We start from the raw sequence: 16,932 nt of genomic DNA, 5'->3' as shown, positions 1-16,932 counted from the left end.
TAGACCTGGAATCTCTCTTAATTTTTCTGGGCAAATTCACAGCTAGTGGAAACATAGTCTATTGCTACGCTTATAATCATTGCCTTTCCATTTTGATAGGACTTGCCAAAACTTGTGCCTGCTAATATCATCTTTAAAAATCCAGGACCTCTCTGAGCCCATGATTAGGTATGAAAGTAAGGTTTGAGCAGAGATGCGAAGAGTATACTATTAAAAATTATGGGCCAGAGATGAGACAGTAAAGCTAGAATTGAGTGGCAAAAGATACATTGATTAAGGTTAATATCTCTAATTGGAGATAGGTTTTACTTGTATTAAGGATACCTAACTACAAAGTGAAAAAGATAGAAATAATGAATATGGGAATTACTTGACAGCCAAACTAAATGAGACGGTAAGAGAACACTTACCTTCCCTAAGTGAATTCACTTGCCCAGTCTGAACAAACTATATTTCAGGGTACTAAAATAATTTGCAGGTGTGATTGTTGAGTGTCTATCAGTGGACCTTAAGGAATCTTAATGAATGGAAGGTTTTATCCTATAAAAGAGGTGAGCAAACCATAGAGGGGGGCAGACAATCTATATTTTTCAAAGGAAGAGAGATTTCAGCAAAATAAGAACGAGTAGCGGTGAAATGACGTAGTGGAAAGTGGATCTGGAGTTAGAAGAGAACTGGTCTCAGACACACTTCTGCCACTTCATCAGGGGCAAATAAACAATTTACTTGATTTCTCTATGTCCTCATCTGTAAAATGGGCATGACAATACTTGCATAAAGTATACAAATACCTTTTAAATTATAGTGCAGTGAACATGACATTATGGATATTTATATTTTTATGCAGAAGACATAAGGTTTATAGAAGACTGTGCCCAACATGAGTTAGCATTGTGATTTGTCAATCAAGATATAATGATTTCTTAGGCCGTTTTTTAGATCATGAACTTGGGTACATGGGACCTTGAAGCTGGATAATCCTGAAACACCAGCCACAGTCTTAGAAAGAGGTAAATTAAGTTGAACATTAGAAAGTAGCTGGAGTCAAGTAAACCAGCTAGCCCTGAAGATTCAGCAATGTCTGCACTTGCTTATCTAATTATCCTTATTCTAATTTTTCCATATCATGAAAATTCCTAATCTAAGTCTTGTATACAGATTTATCATGTATTAATGTCTAGTTATTACTTACTGAACTAAAAATTATATTCTCACTTTAGACCTTGTTAATGATTTTTGGATTGACCAAGGTCTGGTTTGTAATATGCTCTTGTCCCTTTGTTTCCTTGGTTGATAATTGAGTAAGACCTGTATGGTTAGTAAGCAATTCAGATTCTGGGCTTTGACAATGAGAATGTTTAGTTGTTGAAGTCAGGGCACATACTACTTGTCTTCAGATAACTGAAGATTGTGAAAGAGCAGTGTTCAACCTGTCCTAGATCTACAAAAGAAGAATTCGCAGGGTGAAAATTACAGAGAGGCAAATTTTGGATTCATAGAATTTAAAAACAAAACAGAACCACCACAACAAAACAAAACAAAAACAAATAAAAAAACTCTTAACCATTTCAGTTGTTCAGAAATTAATTTGGGATAATTTGGTAGGCAATGAATTTTCATCATCACTGGTGGTCTTTAAGATTTTGTAAATGGGAAATCACGCTTTGGGTAAATCTTTAATTTGATCATCTTTATGACTCTTACAAACTTTATAAGTCGATACATCTAAATTGTAGAGGTAAGGAAGTGAAAGGTATTGACTAAAGGAAAAATGATGGACATTGTAAGGTTTTATGGAAGAATGATTATAACAGGAAATAAAAGGACAAAAGTAGACATATTAGAATTAAGAAAAAAATTTAATTTAAGTTAGTAAGGATGGAATCATTTGTAAAGAGAAAGATACAATGGAACAAAGAAACAGGAGATCTGAGTCTAGCTGAGCTGTGAATCAGTATTGTGACCATTAGACAGTCCATGAAATCATTCTATGTCTCATTGTTTCCATCTGTAACAAAATGAGGAGTAGCAGTGTGATATAGTAGAAAATGGATTTGGACCCACTTCTACCACTTAATGAGCGACAGTAGGTGTTCTTTGATTTCTCCGAGCCTATGTGTGTCCTTTTGTATCTCACAAGGTTCTACCAAGTGAAGTAAGTAGAGTGCTTTGTAAGTCCTCAATATCTACTACTGTTGCTGTTATCGATATTTTTTTGCTGCCTTACCTAGCTCACAGGGATCTTACTATGACAAAAAACAATAGCTTACAAGTACTTCAGAAGAAAAGTCCAGTGCAAATTGAATGCAATATATCAAAACCAAATCAGAAATTTTCTGAAATACAGAAGAAGAGGAGGAATTGCTTCTTGTAAAATAAATGTCAGAAATATAAGCATCTATAGAAAAAAGTAGGAAAAAGTTGAATTAAATAAATATATTTATAACTCATATAAGTCCAATAATGTCTACATACTCATCCTGACAACTAGGAAACTTCAGAGTAATACCTAAAGACCAGTGATGATCATTAGTGTTGTGCTGTGGTAGGTATTGTTGCAATTATTAATAAAGGACACATAACTTTTAGGAGGAATACTCTTAAAGAAACCCAGGGCAGAAATTCTGTAGCCCACTTCTATAATCCAGTCTTTTGTTTGTTCATCTTTCTTGTCAAGAAAATATTTAACAAAAGCCATTTCCTGTTTTAATTTAAATCCATTTAATATTCTACATAAAGAAGATGTGGCTATCCATTCTTTGTATAATTAACCAGCCACCCATCTTCACTTTCTAGAAAGCCTTTATATTCTGTCTTCATTAAATTGTAAACTCCTCAGGGACAGTCTTACTTGTTTCTATTTGTATACTCAGAATTTTGCAAAAAACTCTATGTGATGATCCTCTCTGATCATTTCTGTCAAGGAAGGTATAAAAGAGGGAGACAGAGTCTCACCAAAAACATTTCAGCTGCCATGGATGTCCTGGGCAGAGCTCAAGGGGCAGAAAAATTTGTTATTGATTCTGAGATCTCCCAGATGTTCCTATTTGTGGATGTCAGTGTGGTGATTGAATCAAGTCCCTATAATATATAAGTAGGCATAAATATATAAGTAGAGAAAGTGTCTTCAACATTTTTCTTGTTCTAAATAAGTCAATATTAGCTCAATCTCCAGGTCAGCCCTTACTCAAATCAAGAATGATCACAGGCTTATTTTAAGTGTCCCTGTTTCCTTCTGTATATTTCCTCAGGTGTCAGATACTCTCAGATTGCCAGGGGTCCATATCTACACTTGCCTTTACAGCAGAGATCCCGTCATTCCTTAACTTTTCTTCTCTTCAACCCTGTCTCTTTCCCAAATGTCTTTGGTCCATTCCCCCAGGCCATCACTAGCTAATGTAATTCATCTGTTGTTATAGTTTAGTAGTGTCCAACTCTTTATGACCCTTTTGGGGATTTTCTTGGCAAAGATATGGGAACAGTTTGTTGTTCTCTTTTCTAATTCATTTTACAGATGAGGAAACTGAGGCAAACAGGGTTAAGTAACTTACCCAGGTCACACAGCTAGTCAGTGTCTGAGGTTGGATTTAAACTCAGTTCTTCATTTTAGGTCTAGTATTCTATTCACTGCACCATCTAGCAGTCCCAATTCACCCACTCAACATTTAGAGCAAGAATTTCTGTTAGAGGAAAAAATGGAGGTGGTATTTAGATACATCATGTTTTGATATGCTTTAGGATATTATTACATGTTTTATATGCATTTATTTAGGAAGATTTCCTCCTTTTTTGTATAGTTGAGATTAATAGTAACATAAAATAAAATAGCTCTCATTCTTGTAGTGTATTTAAAGCTTACAATTTTTTCCCTCAAAAAAGACATTTGAAGTAGGTAACACATGGTTATTATCCTGTTTTTGTGGATGAGAAATCAGACTCAGAGACACTAATTGTCTTGCCTATATATGTTTATATATGTTTAATGTTTGTCAGATCTAGAATTCAGATTCTAACCTCTTGACTCGATACCAGAGCCATTGCCCTTTTCATAGCATGATGCTGCTTTCTAATATATTAAATAGGCCATAAAAATTAAATTCCTGATGTTGGATTCTAGGTAGAAAATGAGAACATTGACCATCAATAATGAGCATTTCTCATATCTATAAATATTAAAATACAAAAAACCCCCAGCAATCAAATATGACAAATAAATGCTCTATTTCCAAACTACTGGCTTCTTCTAATTAGTTTGTTTACAGTTAAAATGCCAACAATTTTTTAGTGAATTCACTTTCTCCCAGTCTTTGCTAAATTCTTTAGAAAGCCTAAGATTTTACAAACTATGCTACCTAGCAAATGTATAATAAGCAGATTTTTAATATTTTAGTGGGGCATGAATTTTAAAATTGCTTTGTGAAAATAAGGATTATGTTAAAATTTTCATAATACAAATTAGAGTCTTAATTTTTAAAAAATTTTTACATAGAGAAAAATGTATCAGATTTGAACTGAAGCACATCTTACATCATGAATTTGGAGACAATGGATGTGATTTACATGATATAGAACTTATAGAAAAAATAATTTATTTTATAGTGCTTGTGGTGGTGGAATAATGTCCAGTGTTTCCATAGATGGAAAGATAACGCATTTATTAAGTGCTTATTGCATGCCAAGCATTGTGCAAAATTCTGAGGATATAAATACAAACAAGTAAGACAGTCCCTGCCTTCAAGGAACAGAAGCCTCAAAAGCTTTCTAGAAAGTAAGGATGAGTACTTGGTAGAATGATCTGAAGATGGCATAAAATGGAAGTGAAGATCGAAGTCCAGATTATAAGAACCCAAGGTGGTCCCAGGGGTAGAATATACAATTTTAGTGGGGAGGAGGTAGGGATGAAGCCCAGAGTGAATGAAATTTTAGAATTTTTATTTTATACGGCTGATGGTAGTGGTAGAATGTTTTATTCCCTGTCATCCAGTGATTGCATTTTAAATATTTTTATCTCATTACCTCTTTAAAAATTCTGTTTTAGCTATGACCCATCTTTTCAAAGACTAAAGCACAAAGCTTTAAAATTATAGTATCGTAATTGGATAGTGACCTGTGTTCTCTTCTCTTTTTTCATTTTGGTTATTCCTCTCTACAGTGTAAGTTAGGGAAAAGGGCCATTTCGTTCTATATTCATGGTAGGCAAAGGGGGGCTAGGTTGGAAGTATGTGTTTGTGTATATTTTAGACGTTAAGAGACCAAGAGTATATATATTTAGTTTTTTGTTCATTGTGGATTGTAGAGGTGTTTTTTATGTATTTGCTTTCTTAGTTTTGCTTTTAATAGTCGGCAGAATATAGTAAATGAGGTCCAGCCCAGGGTCAGGAAGACCTGGGTATAGCTCATGCCTAAGACTCATACTATTGGGCAAGTCTCTTAATGTCCCAAGCAAATTTAAGATTCTTAAGATTTTTTGAGTTATTGTTCTGAATCTTCAAGGGGAGATTCCAAACCAGGAGCTCCCCTATTTCAATGAAATCAGAGGTCTAAATCTAAAAAAAAAGAAAAAAGAAAACTTTATAATAAAAATAGTTCAGATATCATAGCATTTTAAGATTTAAAATGTTTTGAGACAAGTAATACAAGTGTTCCATGATACCATCATTCCAGATGAAGAAATAGAAGCTCAGAGGGGCTAAGTGACTTGTCCAGCTGATAATGGCAGGGCCAGGACTACTTCCAATACTTCTGATTCCCAGACCCTTGCTCTTTCCTCTAAACTTTGGGATACATATTGTAGTCATGGGCATGCTGATGTGTAGCTCCTAAAATTGTGGAGAAATGGGGGAGAGAGGGAAAGGGAAAGAAGAAAGGAAGGCAAATGTTATGTAAAAGAAATATTTGATTTATTTTAAAAAACTTTTTAAAGAATATCGATTATCCAGGAAAAACTTAGAGGGTTGGGTGGATGAGACAATTAATCAAGGATTCTGCTGAGTAAGCTAAAGTATTTAATGGCCCAAGTTACTTTAGAGTAACGTCTTTATGACTTCCATGTGAAAGTGAATCTATATGAATGAATTAGCATAGCATCCTTTTGCCCTCTTGCCTGAAAGTAGCATTTCTTCCAGAATTTCTGACTTTTTTTTTTTTAATTTCAGAGAAGCAGTAGTAGAAAGAGTCATGCACTTGATCAGACTTTCTCAGATTCATTCCTACCTCTGATTTTGCCTAGCTGGGTGACTGTAGGCAGATTACTGAACCTTTAAAGATCTCGTTTTTCTGTGTTTAATGGGAACGTATGTGTACAACCCATATAAGATTGCATGCCATCTTGGAGACAGAAGGGGGAGGGAGGGAGACAAAAATTGAAACTTATGGAAGTGGTTGTTGAAAACTGAAAACAGATAAATTAATAAATTTGGGGCAAAAAAGACCTCAGTTTTCTCATTTGCAAAACGAGTCACATGTATAAAATGAGTCCTTCACAAGATTATTGTGAAGAAGGCATTGTATAAACTTTTGTATCCCATCAAAATAGTATTATTGATAATGATAAAACAATGTCCTGTTTTGCACTGAAACTTTTCTTTGTGACATCTTTTTACAATGTGCACCCTCTTAGTGGTTACAAGGTAAAAACATAAACTTTATTCTATCTCAACAATATACATCAGCTTAGAATAGAGCCAAAGTTTTTTTTTTTAATTTCATATCATTGTTTTACGAATGCAGAGTCGATCACTACCCCAAGAACAATCTGAATTCATAACTTATTTATTATTTGTAACCTGATTATATGTATGTATTTTGAATTTCTCACTCTTCCCTTGACTATCTTTAATTTTCCACTGCAGTGCATATAGAGTGTGTACAGCTTGTGCAAGTAATAAGAAACATAATTTTTCATATAGAACTGAAATTGTAGATGGTTTGATACATTCACCTTCTCTGAGATATTAATTTACTTTTTTATTCTTTGTTCTTATTTTTCTACCTTTTACTGCTCTCATTTATTGATGTAGCTGACACAGTTGGATAAGATAGTATATCAAGCCCTTATCTCTTGCCAGATAGATACTAAAGCTCCTAGGAAATTATTAGTAACATTATGGCCCTGATGAAATAACTTCATTTTTCCATTTGCATTTCTATAGTCATAAGTAAGTAGTAAAAGGAAGAAACAATTTCTTTGTCAATCAGAAGTTCCCAATTGAATCATTCTTTTCTGGGGAGCAGCTCATTAATAAGTGTATCACTGGTGATGTCTGCAAGCAATTTTTTCTCCTTTGATATTGGCAGTAGGGGTGGTCCTATGGGAGGTATTTTTTAACCTGTTGAAAATTAAACTGAATCAACTCAGGTGAAAGTTTATTTTCTCCCAGATCTGCTTATGAACTTCATATTTGAGTGCCTCATTCATTTTTGCCATAACCATTACTCTATACAATATGCTATGGAGGAAATAGCACTGAATTCCCAGTTAAGGAGAGATCTTTTCTTTGAATGTGACCATATGTGACCATAAACAAGTCACTTTCTAATCTGTAAAACAGGTAAAATAATGTCTATGATACCTATCTCCCAAGGCTGCCAAGAAGGTCAAATAAAATAATGCATATTTAAAGACTTGCATAAATATTAACTGTTATTGCTAATAATGGTGATGAGTTAAATAACAATGGAATAAAACCTCCTTGAAAGACAAAAACACTATGCTTTTCCTCATTTTTCTTTGTATCTCTAGACGCTAACCAGGCAAGTTAAATCAAATTGAATTACTGTTATTCCCTGTTCTCAAAGCAAGAGAATTCTCCCTTGCCGCTCATATTCGTGGTAGTATTCTGAATAAAATGTGGCATATGTTTGCTAATGTTATTTTCTCCCTCTGTACTCATAATAGTCCTTAGTCTTGTCTTATCTGTCTCTAAAATTTCTTCCTACTATTAAGAACACTGTCCTGTTGCCTATTTTTTGTTCTTAGCTAGCCATTGTGCCTTTCTCTCCACAAGCGTAGTGTGTAATAAGCATGTGGGCCCGTTTATATGTTATGAACAAAGGGTGGAATGTAAGAAAGAACTGAACCTATCATAAACTGCGGAACCCAAAGTTAGTTAGAGCATGTGAGTAGCAGAATCCCCAGTTTTGGTTTGCTCACTGCTTCTGCTATGCTTGGTTGAATGAGTATGATTTCTAGGTCTCACTTAGGGCAAAAGTGAACACCCACTGCCTTCTGTTTACATTATCCCATCCAAGTTAATCAATTTAAAAAAATGTATGGAGTGTTAACTATGTGCCAAAAACTGTGCTAAGTCCTGAGGATACAAAGAAAGAAAAACAAAATCAGTCCTTTACCTCAATGAGCTAACATTTTAAATGGGGACCGTATAGGTACATATAAGACGTACATTGTGTAAGAAGTATAACTTACAGAGTCAACAGACGGTAGCATTATAGGAGAAGGCGTTAGCAATTGTGAAAACCAGGAAAGGTCTCCTGCAGAAGGTGGCACTTGAGCTGAGAGTTGAAGGAATTCACGAATCAGGGACCCTAACCATTGGAGATGGGGAAGAACATTTAACACATGAGGGATGGTCAGTGCACAGGCACAGATAAGAGTTGGGGTGCAGTGTGTGAGGAACACAAAAGGTAGTATGACATGAGTGTGTACAGAGGAGTAGTATGTAAGAAGATATGAAAGGCACAAAGCGGGCAAGACTGTGAAGAGCTTTAAATGACACATGATTTAGCGTTTCTTCTGTGTCTAAAAATAAAGGAGAGATGTGACACCAGTTGAGGATAATTAACAATTACAATAATAATCACTGATATTTATAAAGGGCTTTAAAATTTGTGTAAAAAAACTAAAATATTTGAAGAACTTTACATATATTAACACATTTTTATCATTGCAGCAACTTTAAGGTAGGTGCTATTAATATCTTCATTTTACAGATGAGGAAACTGAGGCATAAAGTGACTTTGCTAAGGTCATACAGCTAGTAAATGGTAGGAAGGAGTCGTACTCAGGTGTTTGTGACTCCAGTTCCTGCTCTCTGTCCTGCACCACCTAGCTGCTCTGCTTTGTCATGCTCGGTGGCCTGGAAAACTTCCTTTGATTGATCCCCAACTGTTGCCTTCACAGTCCCTTGGTTATCCTACCCCCAGAGAAGCTTCCTTTGCAGTCTCTCTGATTCATACTGATGACTTGGGCAGCCTTCTAGCTAAAGGCATCATTGAATACCCTACCTGCTTGTATGGCATTATTCCATTCCTTTGTCTTCTGAGGAAATTCGAATGGCCAACTGAATAGTCAGAGTTATAGTCCAGACCCCAAAGGCAGTTGGTCTTGTTTAATTTTTCACAAACATTGCATCTAGACAGGTTTATCTGCCTCATTGTAAACCGTCCATTGCCATATTGCATCTGTGTTCCTTTTCTTTGAGATTTTTCTTTCTTATTAGACCCCATATCAGAGATCCTCACTGATACAATTTGACTAGACCCCCACCTTTTCTAGTTTTGTTGGTCACAAGATATTCCATCCAACAGGAAAATGATTCAGTCAGCATAGCTATTGGGAGGCAATGTTCCCCATAACTGTTGGCTTCTCTCTTCTGCTCCTTAATTTCATCAGCTTCTCTGGCTAGATTTCTGCACAATACTTTGTCATTATACCAGCCTAAATTATACCCATCACAACAGGGCACACATTTAGCTTTACTCTTTAAAGATAACACATACAAATACAGCTTTTTAGTAATCCCCAACCAGAGTATTCATAAGTATAGAAAGTAATGCCTTTCCAAGTATAACCATAATTTGTACCAAGAGGAATAATAAGATTTGATACCATTAGAAATCTGACAGGAAAAGTTAGTAAAACAGAGGGGAAACATTTTAAAACAGTATATGCCAAGTAGCAGTTTGTAAAATTGTACTATTAAAAACATGAATGTAGGTAAAAAATAGAAAAACTACCACCTTCCATCTCCATTATACCTTATCAGTGGTTCATCAATACCTTACAACCATAGTATGTACTTTAAAGAAATTTTCTCATAAATAAATTAAAAACTCTTAGGTTAGGTATAAAGCGAAAGGAAAATCATCCCCCTTAGATGGAGTTAACTATGAGTAATAACATAGACTTCTGAAATAGACAAACCAATTTTTCCTAGAAAACTAAGTAAAGAAAGGGGCAAAGCTAAATTGACTGCAGATCTCATGTTCCGGTAGAGAAAGATCCATATAACTTGGAAAGCCCAATGTGGACCAGGTTTCTATTTAAGATAGAAGCCAGTTTTCTTAGTCTTTGCCTGCTCTTTTGCTTGGGAGTTGAGAAAGGCCCTATAAGGCTAATGCAAAGCAAACAGATATTTGGTAGAATTTTAAAAAATCTTCTTATTTCATTGGTTTATTTGGGGAACTTTGTGAAATGATCCTGATCTGTGAATCTGCCAGAATTTTTATTTTGAGTTAATTGTGATTTTCATCTACACATGAGGAGTTGTATATGATCATGCAAAAAAATGAAAACAAAGTAGAGGGTGACAATTTATTTCATATCCAAATTTGTATATTTTTGATCCTTCTCCATGGTGGTCTAAAAGCCTAAAACCCAGATATCTGAACTAGTCTCATAATACAGATAAAAATACTTGAATCTGGCGCTCAGTACATAGTGGCAGCATTAGAGAACAGCTAGAATAGAAAGTTCATCAGCAACAGTGTCCAACAGCCATACCTGTTTTTTTTTCTCTAGTGCCAACCCATTTACATGATTGCAATCCTACCCCATCATGTACCAATATCAGTCAGGGATAAAACATATAATTTTCTTGGCCTACAATGCAAAATAAATTAGTAGCAGCAACCAAACAGTGATGCTAGCTGCATAATAATTTGATTTTCCTCCTCTTGAGAATTGCAGGTCAGGTAAGTGCTTAGCCCAAAGGAAGAAATGTAAGTGGACATTGTACGTATCGTATGTAGAATGGATAAAGAGATAAGTAGTTTATAAGAGGAAAAGTGTTGCAGTCCAAAATATTCCACTTTTCAGTTATTAACTTGAAACATATCTATCACAAGAATAATAATAAATACAACTAGAAAAAATTAACTAAAAATTTCAATGATGACATAAATTTTATTTAAAGAATTAGAAGTCTGATATGACCAGGAAAGCAGAATGATAGGCCATGGAATAGCACTTAATGAGATCAAGAACAGTCTTATTTTAAGAGGATATATATTAAAGGATTGTAAAATTTCAGAACTGAAAGAACCTTAATGACAGCCTAACTCCCGTGCCCCCTGATTAATCTAATCAGCTATGAAATGCCACTCTAGGGATGGACGATCCTGATTGGTGTGTGAGTGAATGAAAACTCTCCTGCATTATATCTAGCCAGCTCCAGACCTTGCTTCACATCCCATACAGCCATCTGCCAGGGATCCAGGACCTACCTTGCTAGCTTTCCATCTGTCCTTCTACCACATGTATAACACCACATGTATAACTTCCTACTCAGGGAACAATAATCAAACCAGTATTACTGGAAAGGTCATAATAATCTACTCTCCTTGTGTCCCCACCCACAGTCTCTGTGACTTTCCACATCAAAACTCCATCCCTAGGCCAAACCCTCCCCCATATGTGTTGAATCCTCCTCTGCTTCTTCAGGAAAGTGATTGTCAAACTTTTGTATTTATATCCTCAGTTCATAGGACATACCGGTGCTTAATAAATTCTCTTTCATTCATTCATTCCTGGTTGCCCTCCTTTTTAATCTTATGAACACTTATTTGTAAGACGTGGTGCCCATAAGAGAATACGTACAGTGTGTGAGCTGCCTAAGTAGAATGTACAGCAAGTCTCTCACCTCTCCATTGTTGAAGGCTATCACTCCTTTATTTCTAATTACTTTATCTTTTATTTTTATTTATATCTAGATACTTTGACTTATCTTGAGTTGACAGTCTACTGAAATCCTCAATTTTTTTTCGAATGAGCTGCAACTTACTAGTGGATACCTACTTTGTACTGATTAAGTTGATTCCTTGAACTCAAGTAGAAGACTTTACATTTATCCTAAATAAATTTCATCTTTTTTGCTTCCATATAATTTTGTAGCCCATCCAGATTTTTTTTTTGCTGTCACCTGATGTATTAGCTTGCTCCTTCCAGATCAGTGCTACCAGAAAATTTAATCATCTGTGTCTTTATGCAAATGATTTTATAACAATTATGAAATAGCACAGGTACATGCATAAATCCCTGGTGTGATTAACTAAAGGATATCTTCTGGATGAGAAAAAATGATAAAGCATCTTAAAAATACTATTTTCATTTTTATGACTTTGAAATGATTCATTCTTGATATTCAAAACACTTTAATCTTTTTAAAAAAAAATAATTGATTTTGTGCTTTCAACCATTTAGGCAACTGTATGGTATAGTGGAAAAAATGCTAGATTTGGAGTCAAGTCCTGGGTTCCTATCTTTCCTCTGCTGCTTATTTCCTATGTGAACTCTGGTAAATCACTTAACTTCCCTTAGTCCGTGTTTCCAGTTTCTTGAGGGCTTTCAATGGGATGAATTCTGGAGCTTCTTTTGTGCTTAAACATTTGATTGTATCATTTTTCACATTTAAAAAATTATCATATTTTAATGACATCATTGAAGAACTGGAGAATTTGGTCCATTTTATGAGTGGTACAGAAAGTTATCACTGCAATTAATGGGTTCTAGAAATTATATATGCCTGATCCTATTTGGGCCAAAATCACAATGAAAAATATTTCCCTATCCATTCATTTTAATATTCCCTGAAATTAAGAGTTATAATAAAGTCTGACCTCTATAGATATTTAGACTTCAGTACAAAACGTGTATCTTTTTTCATTTTGCATGTAATATACAAGTGTAGAATGTAAATAATAGCAATCAAAGCAAGTACTAGCTCATTCAGTGAACAAAATACCCACATTTTAACCAGGTGAACATGATTTCAGTAATGATGATTCCCTTTAGGAAATGGAAAATGTCTCTGTATGAACCCCTACACATGCCTTTTGAAAATAGTTTTAAGTAGTTTTCATGTATATTTTAAGAGAAGAATAGATGAAAATTTCCTTTGGTTTACAGTATTTCTAGGTGATTACAATGACTAATTGTGAAGAGAAAAAAATCACAAGGAAAATATAGAGTAATCCAAGTATACATACATGCATACATTAAATTTTAACTGCATTTTACAAAAAAAAAAATAAAGGAAAAAGAGGCATACTGTGAGAAAATTTAGAAATAAACCTCTATTTCTAGATCCATCTTTCTGTCTTAGAAAGGTAATATGGTGCCTCAGATGATGAATGCTGTCACATTTTGATTAAAAAAGTAAAAGTCCTCAAAAGGGGGAGGAAGGAGATTCAGTTTAGTGAATTGAACATTGCATCCCTAACATTTTTCATCCTGAACTCATTTAGTGGAGGAAATGGATATTTCATCAGACATGGATTTGACGTTCCATCACATTATGCGGTAAACAGTACAAACGATGTTATAGGAATAGGGAAGCTGGAAAAGCTAAGACAGTGGCTGCTGTAAGGCACTGGTTATCTCATTTAAACAGATATTAAATGTGGGTGCCAGTAATGTGATCATCAGCTGCTTCCCACTTTGTGAATAAATTGCTTAGAAGGAGTCTTTTGCCTACCAGATGTGACCTAGATTTAGATTTCCAAAGGCAGGGGGGGAAAGTCTATTGTGTTAAAAAACAATTGCTGGTAAAATGCATGGTAAATGAGCTTATCTCACTTTTCCAGGTGTTTGAGCTAATATGTTCTGGAATTACTGCTTCATTTATGAAAAATAATTGAGGAAAATGTTCCAGCAAATCAAATTTGGATAAAGGCTTAGGATAGCTATTGTGTTGTTAGCAAGTTTTTAAAAGGCAGGACAAGCAAGGAGCCAACAGAGATAATAAAAGTATGGGAAAGTGTATTTGAGAAGAGTCTTTTATAAAAGGGTCAAGCGTGGGTTTTCTATCCAACTTATATTATGGTTTAGCAAAATATTGAAAAACACTATGGATAATTATACTCTTTTCAGTGCATATGAAAGCTGGTTAGAAAACTCAAAGCAATGCTGTCTGCTGGTTCTGATAAGTCTTATTCCTATGTTAAATTCAGCAGAATATTTTTTAAAAAGTAACATCTTTATTCTCACTGTATGTCTCTCTTCTCTGCTTTTTCATTTCTTTGAATCTTCAGGAGCTGCCACTCCAAAACCAGACCCAGAGCCAGAAAAACAAACCGACCACACGGTTAAGATCGCTGGAGTCATTGCGGGCATCTTGCTGTTCGTTATTATATTTCTGGGGGTTGTACTGGTCATGAAGAAAAGGTGAGCTTCAAACAAATATTAACTATATGGTTAATTGTCTCTTAGTGTTTTCCTTGAAATCTTGATATTGGCAAAAATATTCCGATAGCAGATTGGTGTTTGACACAAGCTAAGAAAATGTTTTAGGAGATTTTTTTGTTGTGTTTTTTTTTTTTTTCTACCCAAGACTGTGATTATGGTATTCTGTATCCTGGAGGATTTTGTGAATGTGTGTGGATATATGATAAAAAAAATCCTAGGGCAAATTGTTCTAGTTTTGTATAGAATACCCATGCCCTATCATACCCAGATAACACAAGAATTATATCTCCTATAAAAATCATGCAGTACTTCATCAAATAGCTCCACTGAAAGTAGCATGGGCCTTAAAGTAACAGAAAGTTAAGTAGCAGTTAAGATTGGTTGGTTGGTTGGCTGGTTGATTCATTCATCTACTAAGAATTTGTTGATTTGGCTCCTTATACAGCATTATACTTGGAAGATGGAAAAAATAAAGAAAATAGAAGGCATGCATTCCTGTTGGTCTTAAGACTTGTTAAGGGACCAAGATATACAAGAAATATCTATTTCTTTGAAGGAAAATAGATTTAGATTAATGGAGAACAGGAGGAAGACCATTTTAGCGACAGTTTCAGAGATGGGTGACATATGGATGTGACAACTAGACTGGCTGGAGGAAAGAGGCAGCGGACAGTGGGAACACAGTAATAGTAAAGAGAAGAGGCTGAATAGTGTTCCCGAGAGCATCACCCAACCCAAACAGGGAGAATAAATATATTTTCTTTTCTTATTCTTTTTAAAATAATTAATTTGTTTTCAATTTTCAGCAGTCACTTCCATAAGTTTTACATTTTATTTTCCTCCTTCCTCCCCTACCTCCGCGAGATGGCATACAGTCTTATATGGGTAGATACTTTCTTTTCTGTCCTAGCAAATCTGTGAAAAAATCAGCTATGGATACCTGAAAGTTACAGTTTAAATTTCCCCAAAATGGGAAATAAATAAGAAATAACAGTTCCCCTTTTTTCTTAGTTTAACAGTGATGCAAAAGCAATGACTAGCATTTTAAAACAAGCCAAGCAATTAAAAATTAACCTACTTGAACTTTTTATTTTTATTTTAGAATTCCATTTGACAGTGTTGTGATTTCAGTGGTATGACCATTGTGTGAATCTTTAGAGGGCAATTTCATGAGTTATTCTTACTGGAATAAACAACCACAACAACTCCCAAACCCATCACTTGATAGTCAGACTTCTGGTGATAAGTGTCACAGAATTTACCTAAGCTGCACTTCAGATAGTGGATGTGCACTTAGTTGCTGCTCGGCCCATTTTAAGATAGTGTCTGTATTTTAAAGTCATTTGTAAGAGGGCATGAACTATTTTGGAGTTTGCCAATAGTGATATGAGAAGATACTAAGTCCATTAAAAAGTTGTTTGTATTTGGCAATCAAGGTTTGTGATAGTTATCCAAAGAATTTATTGATTCACTGTACAACACAGTAAAAGTTACTGGATCTCAGGATGGGGAATGGCAGATTGTAGAAGAGATGCCCACTATGCCCAACAAAATATCCCTTCCTGTTTGGAGTTGATAGTTGAATTGATAAGGCAGAAATACATGAAAAAAGACAAATATATTTTAATTTATTTTAACTTATTTCTTGGCAAATGCTTCAGTATGCATAATGTAGTTGGTGGTAGATCAGGTAGTATTAATAAGGGAGCCCTTTTTTCTTCCCTCTCAGATTCTGATTCACTAGACTAGGCCCATACCATCGTCTGCTAAGTTATCTCTATCCTGCCTTAGTAGGCTTTGAAGAACACTTGTGCTTTCCCACCCTAAGGAAATATGTTATCCTATTTTTCCACTCCCTTCACTTCTTTCTTGCTGCAAATACTTTACCTCACTACCTGCCCTTTGGGGCAGTATTTTGTGATGTGATCTCAATCCTGGAATGTCTATCAGACCAAGAGATCAGCAGCCTTTAGAAACGACAGGTGCTTGCCCATTACACCTAGGTCTTTCACAGGTTGTGGAGAGAGGAGAGGCACGGACAGTGTAAAGAGATTAGAAAAATCATAGTTACGGGAAGGAAACAGTCAAGGAGAATCTCTCAAGGTGCATGAATCTTTGTCAAAACTGTGTTATCAATCACCTATTTGAAATCACTAAAGAAGTTATTGGGTTTTGTTCTTTGTTTTGCCTTGCTTTTCCCCCTAGACCATTTATGTTGAACTTTAGAAATGTCTTGTATTTTGCTATTTAGCAATATTGTTTAAACTTAAACCTGAGTTGCTTCTACAAAAGAGTAAAATATATTCTTAGGTAGGCAGCATGGAAAAGCCCAACTGCAGCAAACCATGAGTGTCATACTTCTCCTCATGTGTCCCTTTCCTGAACTGTCTTTCTTTTCCTCACACACTTTTCTTCTCTGTCTTATCTTTTTCGCTTCCTTCTCCCCTCTTATTAACCTCTCAGTCTCTCTTCTTTCATCTAGCATACTTTCTATACTTCTGTCTCTTTTT

The 16,932-nt window shown here is 35.1% G+C and overlaps 1 protein-coding gene across 8 annotated transcripts in view; it reads left to right on the top strand.

Moving 5' to 3' along the window:
* Positions 1 to 16,932, top strand: part of PTPRM (protein tyrosine phosphatase receptor type M) — a 984,934-nt gene that overhangs the window by 636,018 nt on the left and 331,984 nt on the right. For all 8 annotated transcript variants that reach the window (XM_072604258.1, XM_072604256.1, XM_072604255.1 and 5 more), the window contains one exon: positions 14,269 to 14,401. In XM_072604258.1, the coding sequence (XP_072460359.1) occupies positions 14,269 to 14,401 (133 nt within the window). The remainder of the gene's footprint in view (positions 1 to 14,268; positions 14,402 to 16,932) is intronic.

Source organism: Notamacropus eugenii, chromosome 4, assembly GCF_028372415.1.
Source record: "Notamacropus eugenii isolate mMacEug1 chromosome 4, mMacEug1.pri_v2, whole genome shotgun sequence".
In the NCBI taxonomy this organism is placed as follows: Eukaryota; Metazoa; Chordata; class Mammalia; order Diprotodontia; family Macropodidae; genus Notamacropus; species Notamacropus eugenii.
The sequence above is the reverse complement of the archived record's forward strand: the minus strand, read 5'-3'. Positions and strand labels throughout refer to the sequence as shown.